General features: G+C 45.5%; 1 protein-coding gene across 10 annotated transcripts in view; it reads right to left on the minus strand.

Annotated features, from left to right (window-relative positions):
- The window catches only part of UBN1 (ubinuclein 1), a 36,923-nt gene that overhangs the window by 5,768 nt on the left and 12,986 nt on the right, over nt 1–18,169 (minus strand). For 5 of the 10 annotated variants that reach the window (XM_073362567.1, XM_073362569.1, XM_073362563.1 and 2 more), the window contains 10 exons: nt 14,672–14,742; nt 13,493–13,622; nt 13,147–13,265; nt 12,550–12,678; nt 11,376–11,519; nt 9,083–9,133; nt 8,025–8,067; nt 5,767–6,990; nt 2,734–2,986; nt 2,302–2,391 (listed from right to left, as the gene is read on the minus strand). In XM_073362567.1, the coding sequence (XP_073218668.1) occupies nt 2,302–2,391; nt 2,734–2,986; nt 5,767–6,990; nt 8,025–8,067; nt 9,083–9,133; nt 11,376–11,519; nt 12,550–12,678; nt 13,147–13,265; nt 13,493–13,622; nt 14,672–14,742 (2,254 nt within the window). Of the gene's footprint in view, nt 1–2,301; nt 2,392–2,733; nt 2,987–3,104; nt 3,858–5,766; nt 6,991–8,024; nt 8,068–9,082; nt 9,134–11,375; nt 11,520–12,549; nt 12,679–13,146; nt 13,266–13,492; nt 13,623–14,671; nt 14,743–18,169 lie in introns of those variants that run through there. The other 5 variants (XM_073362566.1, XM_073362572.1, XM_073362571.1 and 2 more) reach the window with 5 other exon arrangements.

Below are 18,169 nucleotides of genomic sequence, written 5' to 3' on the forward strand. Positions count from 1 at the left end.
GCAAGGAAAAGGGGCTCCACAGAGGAGAAGTGACAAGAGAGAGACAGAGAGTTGAAGAAAGTAGAAAGTTTCTAATCGAGATTACACTAGCATCAAACTAAGGCGTGAACTGGTGTACTTGAAATGCATAGCTTGGCAGAAGTGGTATTGGGCATGGGGCACTAACAATTTATCCTGTACTAGCCACCCCAAGGCAAAGAGGGTTTTGCTGATTCTAGAGCGGACTCATGACACGGATTCTTTCAAAACACGCGGCAAGTAAAGTTAGAACAACCACTGGGAGAGAAATACACGTGCATTTCCACCAACATGCAAATTGATGACAGAATGGCAAACACACACACTGCATGCCATTTGCTCAGATGCTTTTGGACAGCTGTTACACACACTTTAATTTAGGATTCCATCAATTCCCAGCACGGCAGAGACATCCCAACACACTGCAGACTATACAGTTTTCAAATGGCTACATTACCCTGAAACCCAATCTTAGGAGGTGCTCCTCTCCAACAGAAAGGAGATTTATTTCCATAGAGTTTGTCATAGTTTATTCCACCACACAGATTCATAGATTTTTAAGGCCTGAAGGAACCCTTATGAAATCATCTAGTCTGACCTCCTGCATAACACAGGTAATAGAATTTTATTGAAAGATTTCTGCATCAAGACCATAACTTCTGGTTGAGCTAGAGTATATATGTTTATTTAAAGACAACGGTGATAAAAAATCCACCATACCCGTAGGTAAATTGTTCCAGTGGTTAACTCCTCACAGTTAAAATGGGTGCCACCTATTGCTAGTCTGAAAGTGTCTAGTTTCAGCTTCTGGCCACTGGATCTCATTAGGCCTTTCTGTTGAAGAGCTATCTATCGTCAGAAATCTTCTCCTCATGTAGGTACTTGTAAGACCATGATCAAGTCACCAGTTCTCTTTTGATAGAGTGGAGATTTCTTCTTAGCAACACACAGAATACATTTTGTACACATTTGCTTAATTAAAAACAATGGTCCCTAGAGGATGTGGTTTTATCATCACAACATAAAGCAAAAGGTTTTTGTCTCCTCCATTATCTACATCACGGATACAGCTTACTGATTTCACCCACCTAGTCACTACAGGTGGGCCCTGTTCTCTGCTCCTCCACATCGATTACTCTATTGTGTATTGATTGGAGAGAAACTGTATCTCAGCCAGGACTTGGGTGTTGGAGTGGGGAAGAGGACTGATGTGGGTTCTCATTAACGCACAGTGCCCATATCCTTTGCTCAGCAGAGGAACACATTCCTTGATGATAGATCACATGATACTAAGCTATGTTACAAGGCTAGATTAACTAGAGGTTCATCCACCCCCAGTGGCCTTGCCCACCAAAAATAAGCTGTCTCACTCACCCCCATATGTGGCACATTGCTCAAGTGTGAAACACAGCAGCAGGAAGTACTGTCCTTCAGGACTGAATTGCATTAATAGAGTTATGTGGGGCATTGTCCAGGATTAAGAAAGCAGGAACAGCCGTCTATCAGGACTGAGCTGCACTTTCAGTGTTTGCACAGCACTCTACACTTGGATCTTGATTCTACAAGCACTGACTGTATCCCTCTTCCCCCCTGCTCCCAGACCCATAAAATGCTACTGCCTTTATGTGGCTTTGCCATGTGCCACACAAGCCAGAGCAGCTATTGTTCTAATTACAAAATGACAGAGAAGGAAAGTCACCTGCTTCTCACAGATCTCCCATGGTTTGTGTTGGTTCTGAAGGTATCCAGCTGGGGTCACAATGAACGTACTCACAAAAAGGTCATGTGACCAACGCTAGATAAAGCTGTGGCTGAAAAAGAGGCAGCCAACTAGCATGATATTATGCATGGGAGCAGTATTTCCTCCTGGAGATAGCTCAACGCGAGGTCACAGGTGACAATTCTCTATGCAACTAGCACATTTAATCCTAGACAGTACTGGCAAGTTATGCAAAACCACATAAAGCTCTTAATCCTGGTAGAGTGGGCCTTTAACATGCACCAAGAACAGAGCCAAACCACTTGAGACACTCAGAAATCCCAAAATGCATCTGGGGAAGGGGTCTGTCTTTCCGGAATGGAAGATTTCTACCATCTAGTCAGCAAACGCACAGGACATTAAGGACCCTAAACCTCATGAGGCTGGTGAAATGAAGCATCAGCAAAGACTACACTAGTAAAGACAACATTGAAGGCGGTGGTGCTTTCACCCCAAGATGAGCCATCCATCAAGGCGGAAGATGACTCAAGGCACAAGACAAACAAGACTGTCTGACAAGTTACCTGGCAAACTCTGCGGTAAATGGGTGGACAGGGCAGAGTGTGGGAGTGGTGCTGCATGGTGCGGGCTGGAGTGCAAGCCAGCCAGAAGACCTAGAGAGAAAAACAAAGAAAGGAAGGGGTGGGGGGAAAAAGAACAAATACACATTGAGGACAGAAACAAGCAGAGTAGCTGCAGCCGTTAGAGCCTGTAGCTTTGTCTCCAGTACTAGTTCTGCTGAACAGTGGAAGACAGAGATAGCTGGGACTTCTGGGCTAGCTATAGGTACATGCCTGAGGGCCTCCAAAACCACTGGCTTAAGACACAAACGCATGAACTACAAGCACAAAGCAACAACATGAGAGATGGGCTCATATGCAATGGTCTAACACAGTAGTCCTGATGCAATTCTTACAGCACAGGCATGAGAGACACACACAGGGGAAAACACTCACTGTGGCTGAGGCCGTGGTGGAAAGTTCCAGGGGCAGGGCCCGTGACAATTGCATCCTTGGATACTCCTGCTTTGGGGGAGGAGTCCGAGCTGAAGGAGATGACGTGAAGAGGAAAGGAATGGATGGGAGAGATAATCCCCAGCGGGGTGGAGCTCAGGGCACCCGGCAGCTTTGGACTGCTGGACTTGTAGGATGGAGACAGTACACTTAAGGGAGGAGAGCTGGTTAGCAGCACAGCTCCACTGGTTCCTTTCTGGAAATGAAACAGCAAAAGTTAGTCAAAATAGAAACACAATGGTACCTCATCAGCTTTCCCATTGGATGAGGAGAGCTCTGCCCAACCCAACCCCCTCACCCCACCCATGCCCAAAGCCTCCTCCCCCATACACAGAATGCCTGCCTGCCAGATACCAGAAGACCAGCTCCATAATGCAAACAATCCAGTGTCTGGAGGTTCTGTTTCTGGGAACAGAAGAACAACCACACTGGCCCAGACCAGCAGTCCATCTAGTCTGGAATCCTGTCTGCAGCCGTGAATTGATCCTTCAGAAGGTGTAAACACTTCTATGATTGGCTGTCATGCACGAACACTGCCACACGGGAAGTTTCTTACTAACCTCTGGCTTATGTCCCGAAGCACAAGGGCTCATTTCCAATAAACTTGTATCCTTATCCTTATCCTACCAGTGTAACTGAAAATATTCTTCAGTCACATGCCTACTTCTCTGATGAATCCTACTAAGCTCTTGCTCTGAGTAATCTGCACGGCATAGAGCTCTAGAGCTTGATTAGAAACAGGAAACACACAAATTGGCAACTCTCTCTCAGCCCATCCCCTTCTTGTGTTATGAAAAAAGAGTAGATATGAATGGCTGACTTGACAGTCGATTGTTATATGAAGGCATCTAGAATTGATAAGCTTTCTTCTGGGAGTGAAAACCGCGGGGTTCATTGCATTAAACACAAGAAGTAAATATGAGAAGTAGCTCCAGGATTATTTAATGAGATCCTACATTGGGTTTACTTTGCACAGTACCTGAATTTTCAGTATGCTGCAGAATTCTGCACAGAACAGGCTGACCTGGATCTGGAAGTGGTCAAGGAGAAGCAGGAGATTGTGGTAGCTGGGTAGGTGACAATTAGAGGATTTTAGCCCCTGGGAAGGGGTGGAGGCAGTTTGAGTTTGTGAAACAAACACATTTCAGTGTCCAGTTATTGATCAGCAGTGAAACCAGTGTTAATACTGAAATCTCTAAGGTGGGAGGATATCAATCATGTTGAAGTCTGGAAAACTAAATTTGTTCCACTGCAACTTTAGATTAAAATGGAAACTGAATTCAATTATAAATGCTGTCATGTTTAAATGCCACTATGGGGAGGGTACCTGTTTGAATTTTATAAAAATTTCTGTGGACAAAAAGCAAAATCATGAAAATTAAGGCCCTGATCCTGCAAACACTTAAGCACAGAGGTAAATTTACTCACGACTAATCCCACTGATTTCAGTGAAACTACCTCCATGCTTAACTTAATGCTGCAAATACATATGCACAGGCTTAAAGGGCTAAAATTGCATTTTTATTTTAAAAATTCTCTTTGATCTACTCTAATGTTTTGCCAGTAGAACTATATTAGTATACTAGTAGGGCTTTGCCAGACAAGTGTGGATGCAGTTTATATTGGCAATACTATGCTTCTCCTGGCATAGTTTATTCCAGACCCCCTGAACAAAATAAGCTACACCAGGAAAAGCATGGTTTTACTTGTGTAACTGTCCACACTGGAGACTTTTGCCACCACACCTATGTCAGTCAGGTGTGAAGGGGTGTGATTCCCAGCCAATAGAGCTGTGCCAGCAGAAATTTGTAGTATAGAACTGGCCTTGGTGGCATAAATTCTTTGATACTTCAAAACAAAGCTTGACTCAATGTTATTCAGACTTTAAATGCATTAAAAACTCATGTTTTTTTTATATATACACACAGGCCGTCTTTAGAAATAGATACCTAAAGTAAGGCTCCTAAGCTCAAATTTAGGCTCCTCTGGGTGGTGTTCTGAAAAGCAACTGGATGATTTATTAGCACCAGTCCCACTTGACTTTAAACTGCAAACCCTAGTGCAAGACTTATAGCCTGCTTGAAGCATTACAGCTTTCTTAACTCGTACAAGTTTAATCTATTGGAAAGTGGTGATGTTTGCAAATCTAGCATGCACAATTTGCTTATCTATTTTGTGTCTGAGTTGGTTTTGTTCTCACAGTAAGGTCTAGACTTGTCTTTTTTGGCACAGACAAGCTTCTGTAGTGTGAAACTAATTAGTAAAAAAACTTCTCTGTAAAACCTGAAAATCTAAGAGTTAGGAAGTTAATTAAAGAAGCAAGTACAAAAAATTCACTTTGACGATTTAAAACTATAAAATGGGAAGAAAAGAATCAGCAATATGAAAATGAGAAATTTGATCTCTCTCTTACAATAATGATTTTTTTTTTAAATCACAATTTTTATCCATCGTGGAAATTTGTCTAGCTGGATTTCAGAGTTTACATCCTATTGAGCTGAATGGGGGAGCAGACACAGACATTTCTTTGAGCTATTGTTTCAGGCTGCCTGCAAATTCAGGCAGATAGCACTGCACAGATTACACTCAAGTCGCAGTTCAGAAGGTTTTCTTCATAACCCATAATGGGCTAAAAACTTTGGTTCTTTTTAAATAAAAGTGAAAGCTTAGATTCTGGAGCACCAAATCTGTGGCAAAGGGTATGTTCTGCAGCAAATCCCATGTCCATGGAATTTGAGTACACACTCTCCTGAATCTAAACAGACAGCTTGGGGCAGGACTGTCTTTGTTCAGAGTTTGTACAGCGTCTAGCACAATGGGGTCCATAACAAGGGCTCCTAGATGCTACAGTAACACAAATAAATAACCTCAAGAAACACCTGAAATTCTTTTGAAGCTTTCACTTTAAGGCAGATCTTAGCAAGACATTGCTTGACACAATGACGTTAGGCTGGGCTGTCCCAGCAATATACTTACTGGCACAGAGGTAGAAGACGCCGTGCTACTAACCACAGCTGGCTTTATGGAGGAGGTTAGTAACTTGGCTACCCCCTGAGTTCCTCCACCAGAATCTCCATTTGGACCACCAGGTGGCGCTACGAGAGTCAGCTTCTGAGAGACAGGGGTTTTTTTGACCATGGAGCTTGGGGAGGATCGGCTGGAAGCCTGCCCTGGGGAGGGAGTCTGCACACCCGACAGCAAGCCCCCCGAGGAGGAGCTCTGGTGTGCAGACACTGCGGACGACGTGGAGCTGCTGGAAGAAGCCCCATGCTTGGAGAGGGAGCTGGAAACGAAGGGAGATTTGTAGGACTGCCCTGAAGAGCTGGTGGAGTGCTTTCCTGCGTAGCTTAGCGAAGCCGTTGAGGAGCCAGGGCTCTTGTGGGAGCTGCTAGAAGCTGGAGTGCTGCCCGCAGATGAGACCGAGGAATGAAAGCCCTGAGCTTTGGTCGATGGCTTGATCGGCTGGAGGAGGGAACGTGGGGGCACGGGGGAGACAGACTTAGGGCTCTGCCGGGGAGCCGGGGACGTGAAGCTTTTCTGCTGCTGGCTGCTCGAGTGAAAGACTTTCACTTGGGCAACTGGCAAGGGGGTGGACGTCTGGGGCCCATGACTCGTTCGCTGCAGGCTGTGGTGCTTCTGTTTGGACTGGTGCACATCGGGGAGGATTTTACTGGGGGACGCTTGGCAGGGCAGCTCTTTGTAACCAGAACTCTCTGCCTTTTTGTCTTGAGAGGACTGGCCCAAAGCCAGGGCCTGTTCGGCCAGGAAATTGAGAGGTGATTGTAGAGAGCCAGCAGGCGGTGGGGTAGGAGAAGAGCTGGACTTAGAAAAGTTCCGCTTCTCCTCTGAAGTTGCAAGACTCATGATCTTCTCTGAAGGAGGCTTTGGGGGTCCAGGGAGGGTGAAATCAGGGCTCCCACAGGCTCGGCTGTTAAGCACAGCCAATTCCTTGGACACGGCTTCCAGGGAGGAGGTTGGGTTACGAATTAAGTCCTCGTCCAGGGAGTCATCCATGCTAAAGGCAGCAGGTGTAGTAGTGCTGCTAGATGCTTGGGCAACGCTGAGACACAAGAGCTCTCTGGTCTGGGAGCTGATGCCAATGGCCACTCCCTGGGGCTCAGAAGGCAGAGAAACCGGGCCACTTGAGTGGGTCAGTGGAACAGACACTAGCGTCTTCTTATCTGGCTTACTGGAGGAGTCCTGCAAGAAAGTCACGAGGAGTGAGACGCGCAGCTACACAGAGTTTACTGGTGAAAATGAATGCTGCCTATTACATTCATTCCGGTGGCAGAAGTTGGGCAAGACACAGCTCAGGAACTTGCCTTGCCCACAGATCCTGTGAGCAACAATTGCAGCTGTACAGTGCTGTAGCTGGTTGCTTTTTTTCCCCCCCACTTGCACAATGTATTCAAATTACTCACATAGCCCTGCTGCAAACTACCCACCTGAGTGCCAACCCACGGAACAATCACCCCATGCAGATACCAGACAAAGCTAGAAGGGAACTTTTGCCAGAACAGACTTTCAGTTTCCAGTTCCTTTCTGCTCTAAGCTGGGTTGGAAATACCCCATTGAGGAGCCTCTCAAATGGGGTAAAGAAACTGCCTTTAGAAAGTCAACATTTGCCAGACATTACTGCTGGTATCTCTTATTTGAAGTATAGACAGAGGTAACTACGGGCAAGAGATTTCATGACCGCTGGATTTCAGTGGAGACAAGGAATTGAGGAGTCCTGTTAAAATGTAAGACAAGTCTACAGACTTTGGGGGCCTACAGATTTGGGGGAATCTAGATGGATGGTGGAGGCTTTGCCCTTTTTCAGCTAAACAAACATACTCAATTGCTCTCATGTTACGAGAACCACTGAATACTTCACTTCCTCAGAGAAGGACATTACTGGGGAAACTTAGCGAGTTTATTTGTGTTCCACGGTGGCTCTAAAGCAAGATCTTTTATACCTGTTCTATTAATGCAGCCTTTGCAGAGCTTGCTATGTCTGCTTCATATACAATCATGTTAGTATCCAAATGCCCTGGAACCAGCTGGAGTTTACCTCCACCCCATACATTCTCACAGACAGCATCTGACCTGTGGAGACTAAGAAGGATCCTCCCTCTCTGGTATAACAACCTGATATGGGGACAGTTCAGTGCACATCATAAGCAACATTGTCCCTCCCCATCTCAAGACAGGTAAGTACAGCCTCCGGGAGGCAGGGAGACAACAAAACTCACTTTCACCTTCACTTTTGGAGGAGCCATAACTTTCTTCTTCGCCCTGTTTGGAGAGAGACAAAAGACATATGGGCTCATTGAATTTCCCTGGAGAACAAGCCAATTAAGGAGCGCACCAACTGATCTCCACTGAGATTCATAGGAAGAGAGGCAGCTTCTCAGGTTGCTAAGACTCAAACCACATGAAGTTTGCTATTGCTCTAGAAAGTCCTGACTTCCATCCAGGAGCCCAAGGAAAGTGAGGGAGGAGGCAGAAGTGTTGGTGGAGCACTAGTCACTGAAAGCAATTGGCCTGCATGTCCTGAACCAGTTATCGAGTCAGTGTTGAACTGAGTACACTGCAATAACACATTCCAGAAGTCACAAAGGAACTATAATAAGAGGCCCGCAGAGAGAAACTGCCACAATCGTTTGTGCTCAGGCCAGCTACCCGGGATGCCAGGAGAAATCATGGATCCAGAAGCATCCTCAGAAAAACTCTGTCAGGAAGGTTCCTCTAAGTCATTAGGGCAGGCATCATCTCAGCTGAATTCCACATGGTTCTCCTGGCAAACTGGTATTCCTCCTTCTTGCCTGCAATGAGCCTTAGCTACCATGCTTATCCCAGACCCTCCTTCAGCCAGGCAATAAGAAAAAGTCCACATTGAATGAAGACCAATAGAGCAGGGTGCCATCTGCATACTGATGGAACCAAGCACAAGCTGTATCCATGTTCCCTCCAAGGGTATAGCATACAAGTGGCCCTTTCTGTTGAATGATTAAATTCTAGGAAAGCCCAGCCCAGGTTAGAGTTCTTATCTGGGAGAAATCTCAAGGCGAACAAGGTGCACGCGAATCTATTGTTGGAGGTGAAGTTATATGCAAACTATAGCTACGCTACTTCCCAGAGACGCTCTCCGCTCATGCAAAGCCAAGCTGCATCTGGAGAGAGCTGAACAAGCAAGACTGCAGGCCTCACGTAGGAGCAAAGAACGAACGGGGAGAACTTTATTTGGTAGCAACCAACAATACAGTACAACAACAATCAAGGAAGAGGGCAAGTGCTGCAAGATACTCACAGGATTGATGTCAGGTGTCCATGCACACGCCTGCTCTCCTTGAACAGAGTCCTGCAAAGGAGAGAGAGCCGTGATCAGTTCTATCCAGCCGTGCTCACTAGAATGACAGGGATCACAGGAGACAACGGAACTCTGCTGTACCATGATGCATGCTGTGGTGAGCCAAACTGCCAGAGGCAGGAAAAGCTGGTAACTTGGCACCCAATTCTTCTCAGGAAGCCTCTCTCCTACTGCAACAAAATGTCCCCATTCAAGTCCTCCTCTGGGGTGGGGTGGGGGCTACTCTCTCCACAGGCTCCAAGTCTATTAATTATTAGAACTTCACAGCGAGCCCTCTGCTACTGGCTAAACCAACTGGCGTGGCAATACCAACACCAATTCAGCTAACAGAAGGATAACGGCAGCTGCTCCTCTAGATCAGTGGTTCTCAACCAGGGGTATGTGTACACCTGGAGGGTACACAGAGGTCTTCCACGGAGCACATCAACTCATCTAGATAGTAGCCTGTTGTAAAACTAGGCAAGATAAAAATCACTAGCGAAGTCAGTACAAACTAAAGTTTCACACAATGACTTGTTTGTACTGCTCTATATACAATATTTATATTCCCATTGATTTATTTTATAATGATATGGTAAAAATGAGAATGTAACCAATTTTTCAGTAATAGTGTGCTGGGACACTTGTATTTTTAGGTCTGATTTTGTAAGCAAGTAGTTTTTAAGTGAGGTGTAATGTGGGGGTACGCAAGACAAATCAGACTCCTGAAAGGGGTACAGTAGTCAGAAAAGGTTGCGAGCCACTGCTCTAGATGTCTGGGTAAAAAGATTACAAACATGCAGTCAGGGTTTATGTTTTTAATATGTCTGCTCCTCCGTTATTAAATGTATTTGGCTGTTAAAACAAACTAAAAAAAACAAATGCCAGCTTACTTTCACTAACTGCCGCTCTCTCAGCTCAGACTCTAAAATACACTCGGCACGCACCACCACGTCTCTGAACTCATCCACACAATCTCTATTCTGTCCACATGGAAGCTCCTCTTCAAGATCATCATCATTTGTATTTTCATAGCACCTAGGACCCCCACTGTGCTAGGTGCTGTACAAACACAGAAGCAAAAGCCAGTCCCTTGCCCCAAAGGGCTTACCATCTAAGTATTTTAAACAGGAGACAATGGGTGGATGCTGACAAACTTGGGAAAACAAGGAAACAAGAGACAATATTGGTTCACATGATAAGCGGAGGTCTCAGCACACCAGTAGCCTAACCAAGCTCTGCCTTCTTGTGTACAGTGAATTGAGTTGTCTTGTATATAAACTATACACAGTTTGCCTAATGTTCCTATTCATTTTCCCCTGCCTTCTGTCTGCTTGTCTGCCCTTAGCTTAGCCTGTGAGCTCTGAAGAGCAGAGAATTTTGCTTGAGCATTTGAAAAGCAACCGGGAAAAGCAATTTTTGTTCATAGTCACTGTCTAGTCAATTTCACGTCTAAGTTCTCCTGCACTCAGTCGCAAATTGCAATGGATACTTTACTCCTAAACTGCACGAAATGCTTGTTTATACATTGAAATGTTCACGGTTTTCCATGTTTATTTATTTGGAATTCAGAACACAGCAGTGGAACTATTTCTATTACTCTCACATAAAAGCTAATGTTTTACAAACCTCAAATCCAGCAGCGTCCTTCTAAGCTCCGGAATCCTCCTTACCCATTTTCCAATCCCACTGCCGAGCTCACGTTCTCTGAATGGCACATTACAAATGTCCACACATTTGTGAACCTCCTTTCTGTGTACAACTGCAGTACCTAGGCATGCAGGTGTCCAGTTAGACCCATTACTGACCATTCACACAATGGTTATAAAAAGCTGGGACCTACTTCTCCCCTTCAGACCAACTCACTTCAGAAAAAGGGATGAAGAATCCCCATATTAGAGGTTTACCACTGCCTTTCTTTTAAGCTACTGAGCAAAACAAGCAAGAGAACAGCCAATAGTAGCACCAAAGTGACTCCACTTCCCACTCATGTGCTGGCTTCCTCAGTGGAATGTGTAAGGAGGAAACACAGCCTAGCAATTAAGAGTGAAGAGCTCAGGTTCAGTTCCCACTTATGGAACAGACTCACTGACACACCTTGGGCGAGTCACTTAATCATTCTGATGCTTTTTCCCTTCTGGTAGATGGGAACACAACTGAGACATGAGACCTCACTCATGTCTGACATACTGCAAGATCCTCTGAGATAAGGAACAACAGAGCGCAAAGTGTTGACAGCCTCACTCTGACTCACCTGGACTGCATCCAGCCCTTCGGCCAGAGGGGTTTGACCTCTGCGTCTAGAAAGGTCTTCACGTAATCCTCCAGAGACTGAGCCTTGTTCTTCTCCAGCTCATAGCCATCCAGTTTAATCTTCACCACGTGGCAAAGCAGCTCCCTGAGAGATGGGCAGATTCAGACCAGGTTACCCACAACAATTTCCCCCGGAGTGCACTCAATTAACCAGAGTTGAGTGAATATTTTATCAGTCTCCTCACATTAGGATTTGCCATTCTGGGTCAGACTATGGACCAGATCGAGGATCACAAGCCCAGAAGTTCCCAAGTGGTGATTCTTCAGAGAAGAGTGACACCTCCACAGTAATGCACCCAGCCAACTGGGCAGAGTGGGTGAGTAGGTGTGAGAGTAGATACTTCCTAGCTCCCGCAACTTAATACCCTGTGGCAGAAGATGTGGTTGCCCTCTGCCATAACTTTAGCTGTTATTAATGGCCCTGAAATTAAGCCAGTTTGTCTTGATAACCAACTGCAGCAGTTTGTTCTAGAAGGCAACTAGATGCTGTGTGAAGTGAAGTTTCCTTTATGTTCTAAAGGAACCAGCCCTTAATATAATGTTGTGCCCTTGTTGTGGAACAAAGAGACAATGAGGGGTTGATCAGTTTTCACTTTGCCCTTTATCATTTTCCCCTTCAACCATGCCACCCTACCCATATTCTTCTTTATCAGACTCTAGAATCCCAGCTGCTGCATTCTTACCAGCAGTTTTAATTACCAGCAATCTGGTCATTTTAGAATCTGTAGGACCTCATGTCCTCAGTATAGCTCCTTCTTTCCCAAAAAGGCTCCCTATTATCAAATATCTTTAAACTTCTCATCTAGCCACTATCTTCGCATCTACCCATTGAAGCCCCTTACTGTCTCCTGAAGAGCCAGCACCATGCCTGGAAGCGGGAGCATTTTAGAATACACGCAGAATCTGAGACTAACAAATGTTGCACTGGCCTCATAAAACATTGCAACACCAAACCTCTGAGCAGACCCTGAATGGATTCAGTATTTAGGGTCAGACACACTCAGAAAGCCAGAGATAAAACAAAGTCACACTGTGTACTCCCAGCTCCATCAAGCTCAAGGGTCTGGAATGGAACGAATGGAAAAGATTCGGTCAAAGACTCAATCTGTCCAAACCTGATTTCATCGTTCCACTGAAATTTCTTCCGAGGTCCCATTATCCGCTTCCCTCCCTTCTCCTCATCATCCTCCTCATCAGAGCAAACCCGGTCTCTCTGCTCCTTGTCCTTTTCCTCTTCCAGCATCCTGAGAAGAGAATGGAATCAGTAAACTGTGGAACTCACTGCCACAGATATTACAATGTAGAATGATTCAGAAAAGGACTGACATGGATATGGACAAGAACATCCGGAGTTATAGAAAGCGAACATAAATTATGGAAGAGATATTAATCCTCATGCTTCAGATTTTAAAACAATCTCCAACAACTAGAGATTAGGCGGTTTCTCGCACCTTCCTCTGAAGCATCTGGTGCTGCTACAGCAGAATCCCCTAACCTCTGGTAATCTACAGGAATGCTACAGCAAGACCACAGCACGAGGGGCAAGGACACAGCTTGACAACCCTTGTGCCCTTCAGAAATTTTCCATCTAGGCTTAAACACATAAACAAAAGACTGAAAAGAAGTGAAAGGCCACAAGAGCAACCTGCAGGTGGAGGGTACCTGCTGAGAAGAGATACAGATTGATATTGAGAAGAAAAGGAAAAGCTTACTTAGCAAACTTGGCCTGGGTATGCGCTTGACACTCCTCCTGATATTTAGCCATCTGCTCTGGCATTGCCCGGCCAATGGCTTCCTTTAGCTTCTGGAGAGGCTCCTTCAGTCGGCCACCCTGCAAAGAGCGACAGGACACGGTGAGGTTTCACACAGAACTTTCCATTCAAGAGATCCCATAGTTCAGAGACAATAGCAGTGTTGTAACGGTACCACTAGACATGGTGACTGCTATATGCTCAGCAGAGGACAATAGTGCCTCATAAAAAGAAGAAAATTCCTGATCTCCAGAGCATGGTCAAAGTGCAAATTAAAGGATATTGTGCTGCTTCTAAGATCACCCACCTGTTCGTAAAGATAAAGCCTGCGGGCACGTTTGACCAGTGTGTCTTTGCTGCAAGGAAGGAAGGAGGCCAGGTGAGCATACACTCCGGATCGGATCTGGCTATTCAGCTCACGGGTCTGCAGCTCTATGCTGAAGAATAGGATAGACAGACTATTGACTGTGATTTCAACATGGTTTCCTCAAAGTAACACAAATATTCTGACATGAAGAAAGTCACATAATACTAGGGATGTGGTGAGCTGACTCCAGGAATCTCACAGTCTAGGCTTTTCCACTCAGTACATGCCCACCACCATCATAACGGAGCACATAACAAGCATATTACAGCCAATATAGGTCAAGAGTTGTCATTTCTTCCATACTTCCTTCAAGGCAGTCAGGACCATGATGACCAATGAAGCTTTAGGCAATGAAACAAGAAAGATATTCCCCAAGGAGCACATTACCCTAGTCAAAACAGATCACAACAGAAACACTGCAGCCTAAACCAGAGATAACATACTTTTCACGTTTCACCCTTCATACAAGGCTCTCAGAGCACTTTGAGAAAATTACGCTGGATAAGACATGTAGGTATTCTCCCCGTTTTACAGATGGGTAAACCTAATATTCAGGGTGGCTAAGGGAATCACTCCAGTCACGGAGAAAATCAGTGGCATAGCCAGGAATTGAACCCAGCAGCTCCAGCTCTTAGTCCCCTCTTCTAACCAGGGGATACTCCCTATACCGTTCTGGATTGGATAGCAAGGAATAGGACGACTAAGAGCCCTCATGGAAAAAGGCTATTGTAATTAGAAGAGGCCACTTTATTTCCAGTTATAGATTTGATTCAATTGACCAAGCACAGCACATTTCAACAGTTTATCTTAAACATCAGCTGGAGATGGAAACAGGATGACTGGACACACCTCTTAATTCTCCCCCACCCTCACCCCCACCCCAAATATTTGGTATTCTCCAATTTAAGGCCAATTATGGAGTACATCAGGGTTAGTCCCAACACACCTAGGAGGAGCTTACACAGGGCAGCTCCCCACCCATGCCCCTCAACCCTAGAGCCAGGAGATCTTCTCCCCCTAGATTTACCACTGGAGCGTGTTCTATATAACTTTCTCCCTTCCCCAGAGTTGTGTCCCCTTCCTCTATATTAATGGCAGGTAAGAGATGAGGATACTTACTCCAGTATGATGTTATTGATATCCTGGGTGAAAAACCTCTGTTTGCCTTCTCCTTCTGCAGCTCTGGCAGCCTGGTTCACAGTAGACAATATGAGCTGTTAGCTCACAGACAGATACAAAGAGGCACAAGTAATCAAATGTTTTTCAAAGCAGCCTCAGGGATACTGTAATAAAACTATCAGCAACTTTATTCCAGGGAGACTCTGCATCGGTTACATACCAAGACTCCAAGTGGAAGTAACACCTACTTTGCATGACATGCACTTCCATGAATGAGCTCGGATCGTGTCCCACTTGTCAGGAACTGGAAGGCCTGCCCCAAAACCCCAGCCAATCAGCTAGCTGCGCTAGGGCCCCTCTAGCTGAAGCTTCACCATTAACTCTACACGGGGGATGCAATCACTAACTTCACATGGCAGCTGAGTTTTGCTCTATTTCACTGGAATATACTCCAAGTAAAGCACACCAATGTAAGATGTGCTCTGCTTTCCCCCAAGTTGCCCTGGGCCTCTCTGCTTTAGGAAGGGGGTGTTCTCACCCCCTTGCTCTGACCTGCACATACCGCACTACCTGCGCTCACCTCTACACCGAAAGCATGTGGCTCTCCTGAGAGGTGCTCCAGAGTAGAGTACCAGTGTGCTGGGCCAGCATTCCAAGGAACAGCTGAAAAAAACACTACTCCAGTGCAGCCCTGCATTTCTGGGCCACCCAGCCACTGCCTTCATTTGAATGGATGCAGGGGAAAATGTGTCTGCCAATAAACATGGGCCTTCCAGCAGAGGAGGGTTATAGAAACTGAAGAGAAATGGAACCAGTACTGCTCATTAACAAACCCAGCTGGAAGCACCAGGGTACAAGAGGAGATATGCTGTGAATAAACAGCACCCACCAGCACTGAAAGCAATGCAAGCCTGTACAATGTGCCAGGTAAGGCACCACTTCCTCTGCTGCATAAGCCCCAGATTTGTAGTGTTCTTGTCACACAACTCCGCACATCCAATGCGGACAGTCTATAATTAAATAATCACCCAGGAAAACCAGGGGCACTCTAGCATTTCCTCTTAGAGACTTCAGTCAATCATTCATAGAAAAGCAAAATGTTTCATGAGACTGTGTTGATTTCCCAAATTTGTTCTACATTAAATTTTGTCAAAGGCGGTTTTGATATGCTCAAAATATTCCATTTCAACCTCTTTGGAATGCAACACTTGAATTTTCCATTTCGAACTGACTTTTCATTTCAATTGTTTTATTTTACATTCATTCTATCAGAATGAAATCTTTCAATTGCACCAAAACAAAATTCTGGGGGGGGGGGGGGGAGTAGGGGTGGAAATTGTTATATGGGAAATTTCAAAATTATTTGTTTTCATTCTGTTTTGGAATGGAACAATATTTTAGAAAAAATCAAAAGAATTTCCTGCAAAATGGAAAATCTACTTCCTGCCCAGTTCCAGTTTCTTACTGGAGAGCAGGAGGTCTGGGGAGTTCAATCCGCTGGCCTGCCTTTTTGGAGACAAGATCCTTTGCATTAGCCATGAGATGGACTATCATCCCACAGATCTGGCCCAGTTCTAGTTTTAACAATTCTCCTTTATTTTACTCTAAACAATTGTACGATTTCTCGGCTGAGGCAAGAATGAGGAGAGGGGAGAGGAGAGAGGAGACGAGACTCAGACCCTATGCGCTCTCTCATTTCTTGGCAGCTTCTCAGCAGGTCCCAGCTTGCCTTCCTTTCGTATGTACCTAATAATGTCAACAGAAACACCTCGGGATAGAGGAGTCCCTCCCCACTGTCAAGCCTCAGTGAGGTGCAGTGTGAATTCATAGATGTGGGGCTGGAGGAAGGGCAAGATAGCTGGACTGTAAATATGATCCCATCAAGCCAGAAGCAGACAATATAAGGAGTCCTGCCCTCTGTTCATCCCCTCCATGCCCTCACTTCTCAAGACTGTCCCCCCTCCCAACCCTGCCCCAGAAAACCCTCCAGCTCAATAGCCAATGATAGTTCTCACTTCAATGCACCTGTGAAATTGAGAGAAGCACTCTCCCGCCCTTGTGGCCAAGCAGAGGACTCCTGAGCAACTAGCACACCTGGTATGTTTCAACAGCAGCCTTCCCCTGGGAACAAGGAGCAGCTACTTGCACCTCAGCGCAAGACGGCTCCAGGGCACAGTGTTTTATTTCATGCTGCAGCAGTCAGACCCGCACTTGCAGTTTGGGTAGCATACGCAGCATGAGACAACGACTGCCTCTGGGAAGCAGAGGGGCCTCTTACTTAACTCTAATTTGGTTTCTCCCAGTCCCTACTAGGCCATTCTGGACACTAGGCAATAGGACTTCCTAGCAGAAGACAGAGGACCAACCAAATGTGCTTGGTCAACACATACAGATGGGTCAGTTCCAGCCAAGGAATCCTGTACAGGAAGTTTCCCAAGTAACAAGAATTGCACACAAAAAAATCAGAGCAATAAGAATGTGGAACAATGGTAAAAATAACTCAAACAACTGGAGGAGGGATAGCAAGAAATTATAGGTTGTGGCTGAGGTCGCCTAGTACCATTTCTGTGCTGGTGAGTGGAACTATACAAGAAAGCAAGGGCTGGGATTAACCAGGAATTACACACACTGAGTTAGCCAGCCCTAGCAAGGGGAGATGGCTTTGAAATCACTTATGCTGATGCTTCAAGCTCCAGGCTGGTAAGGGATGAATGAGTAAGGAGAGGTCCTACATTCCTAAAGTGACCCCCATCTCTGATAGCAGCAGCAGGCAGATGGCCAAAAGACACCACCACACAGATAGTAGACAGGCGAAAAATAAAAATTATTTTCTAAAAAGAAAAGCAGCACTATGAAAATCCTACCAGGGAGGAGAGGGTTAAAACCAAAAACTCAAAGGAGGGAAAAGAAGAGAAGAATGTGTGAAAGCTTCCATTCGACAGAGGGATGCTCCCAGTTGCTGATATGGGCAGAAAACTGGCCTCTTTTAGGGTGTGTGCATCCAGAAGTGTGGTCTTTGTCCACCTTCACCTGCTAACAGGGTCTGTTCTCCAGAGTCCAGACTGACCAAGGGGGCTTAGGAAACACAAGTTTGAAAATGCAACTGTTTCTTGCCCCCTAGAAACATAACCCAGCAGCGACCCTGCTTTTCTACTACACTGTGAAATGTTCCCCCATAACCACACAGTAATTGGCCATCACACTAACTCGCAGCAGTGTAATAATTAACTCTGTGTCAAGGGAGCCATTGTATTACTCACCACTAGATAACATACACTCCAGGGACATCTGTTCCAGTTATCCATTAACAGCCAAAGTAACAAATGGCTACCTCCATGAAAAGTTCCATGTCATTTTATCACCCATACTTTGCTGTGGCAACACCTTGCCGAACTTTCTATCCTGTGATGCCTCAGTGCGACAGCTCACCACCACTACAAAGAGTTCAGGTTTCGAAGAGGGACGTGCTAATGAAGAGGAACTACCTCAACAGACATG

Source organism: Lepidochelys kempii, chromosome 10 (genome assembly GCF_965140265.1).
Source record: "Lepidochelys kempii isolate rLepKem1 chromosome 10, rLepKem1.hap2, whole genome shotgun sequence".
Lineage (NCBI taxonomy): Eukaryota > Metazoa > Chordata > Testudines > Cheloniidae > Lepidochelys > Lepidochelys kempii.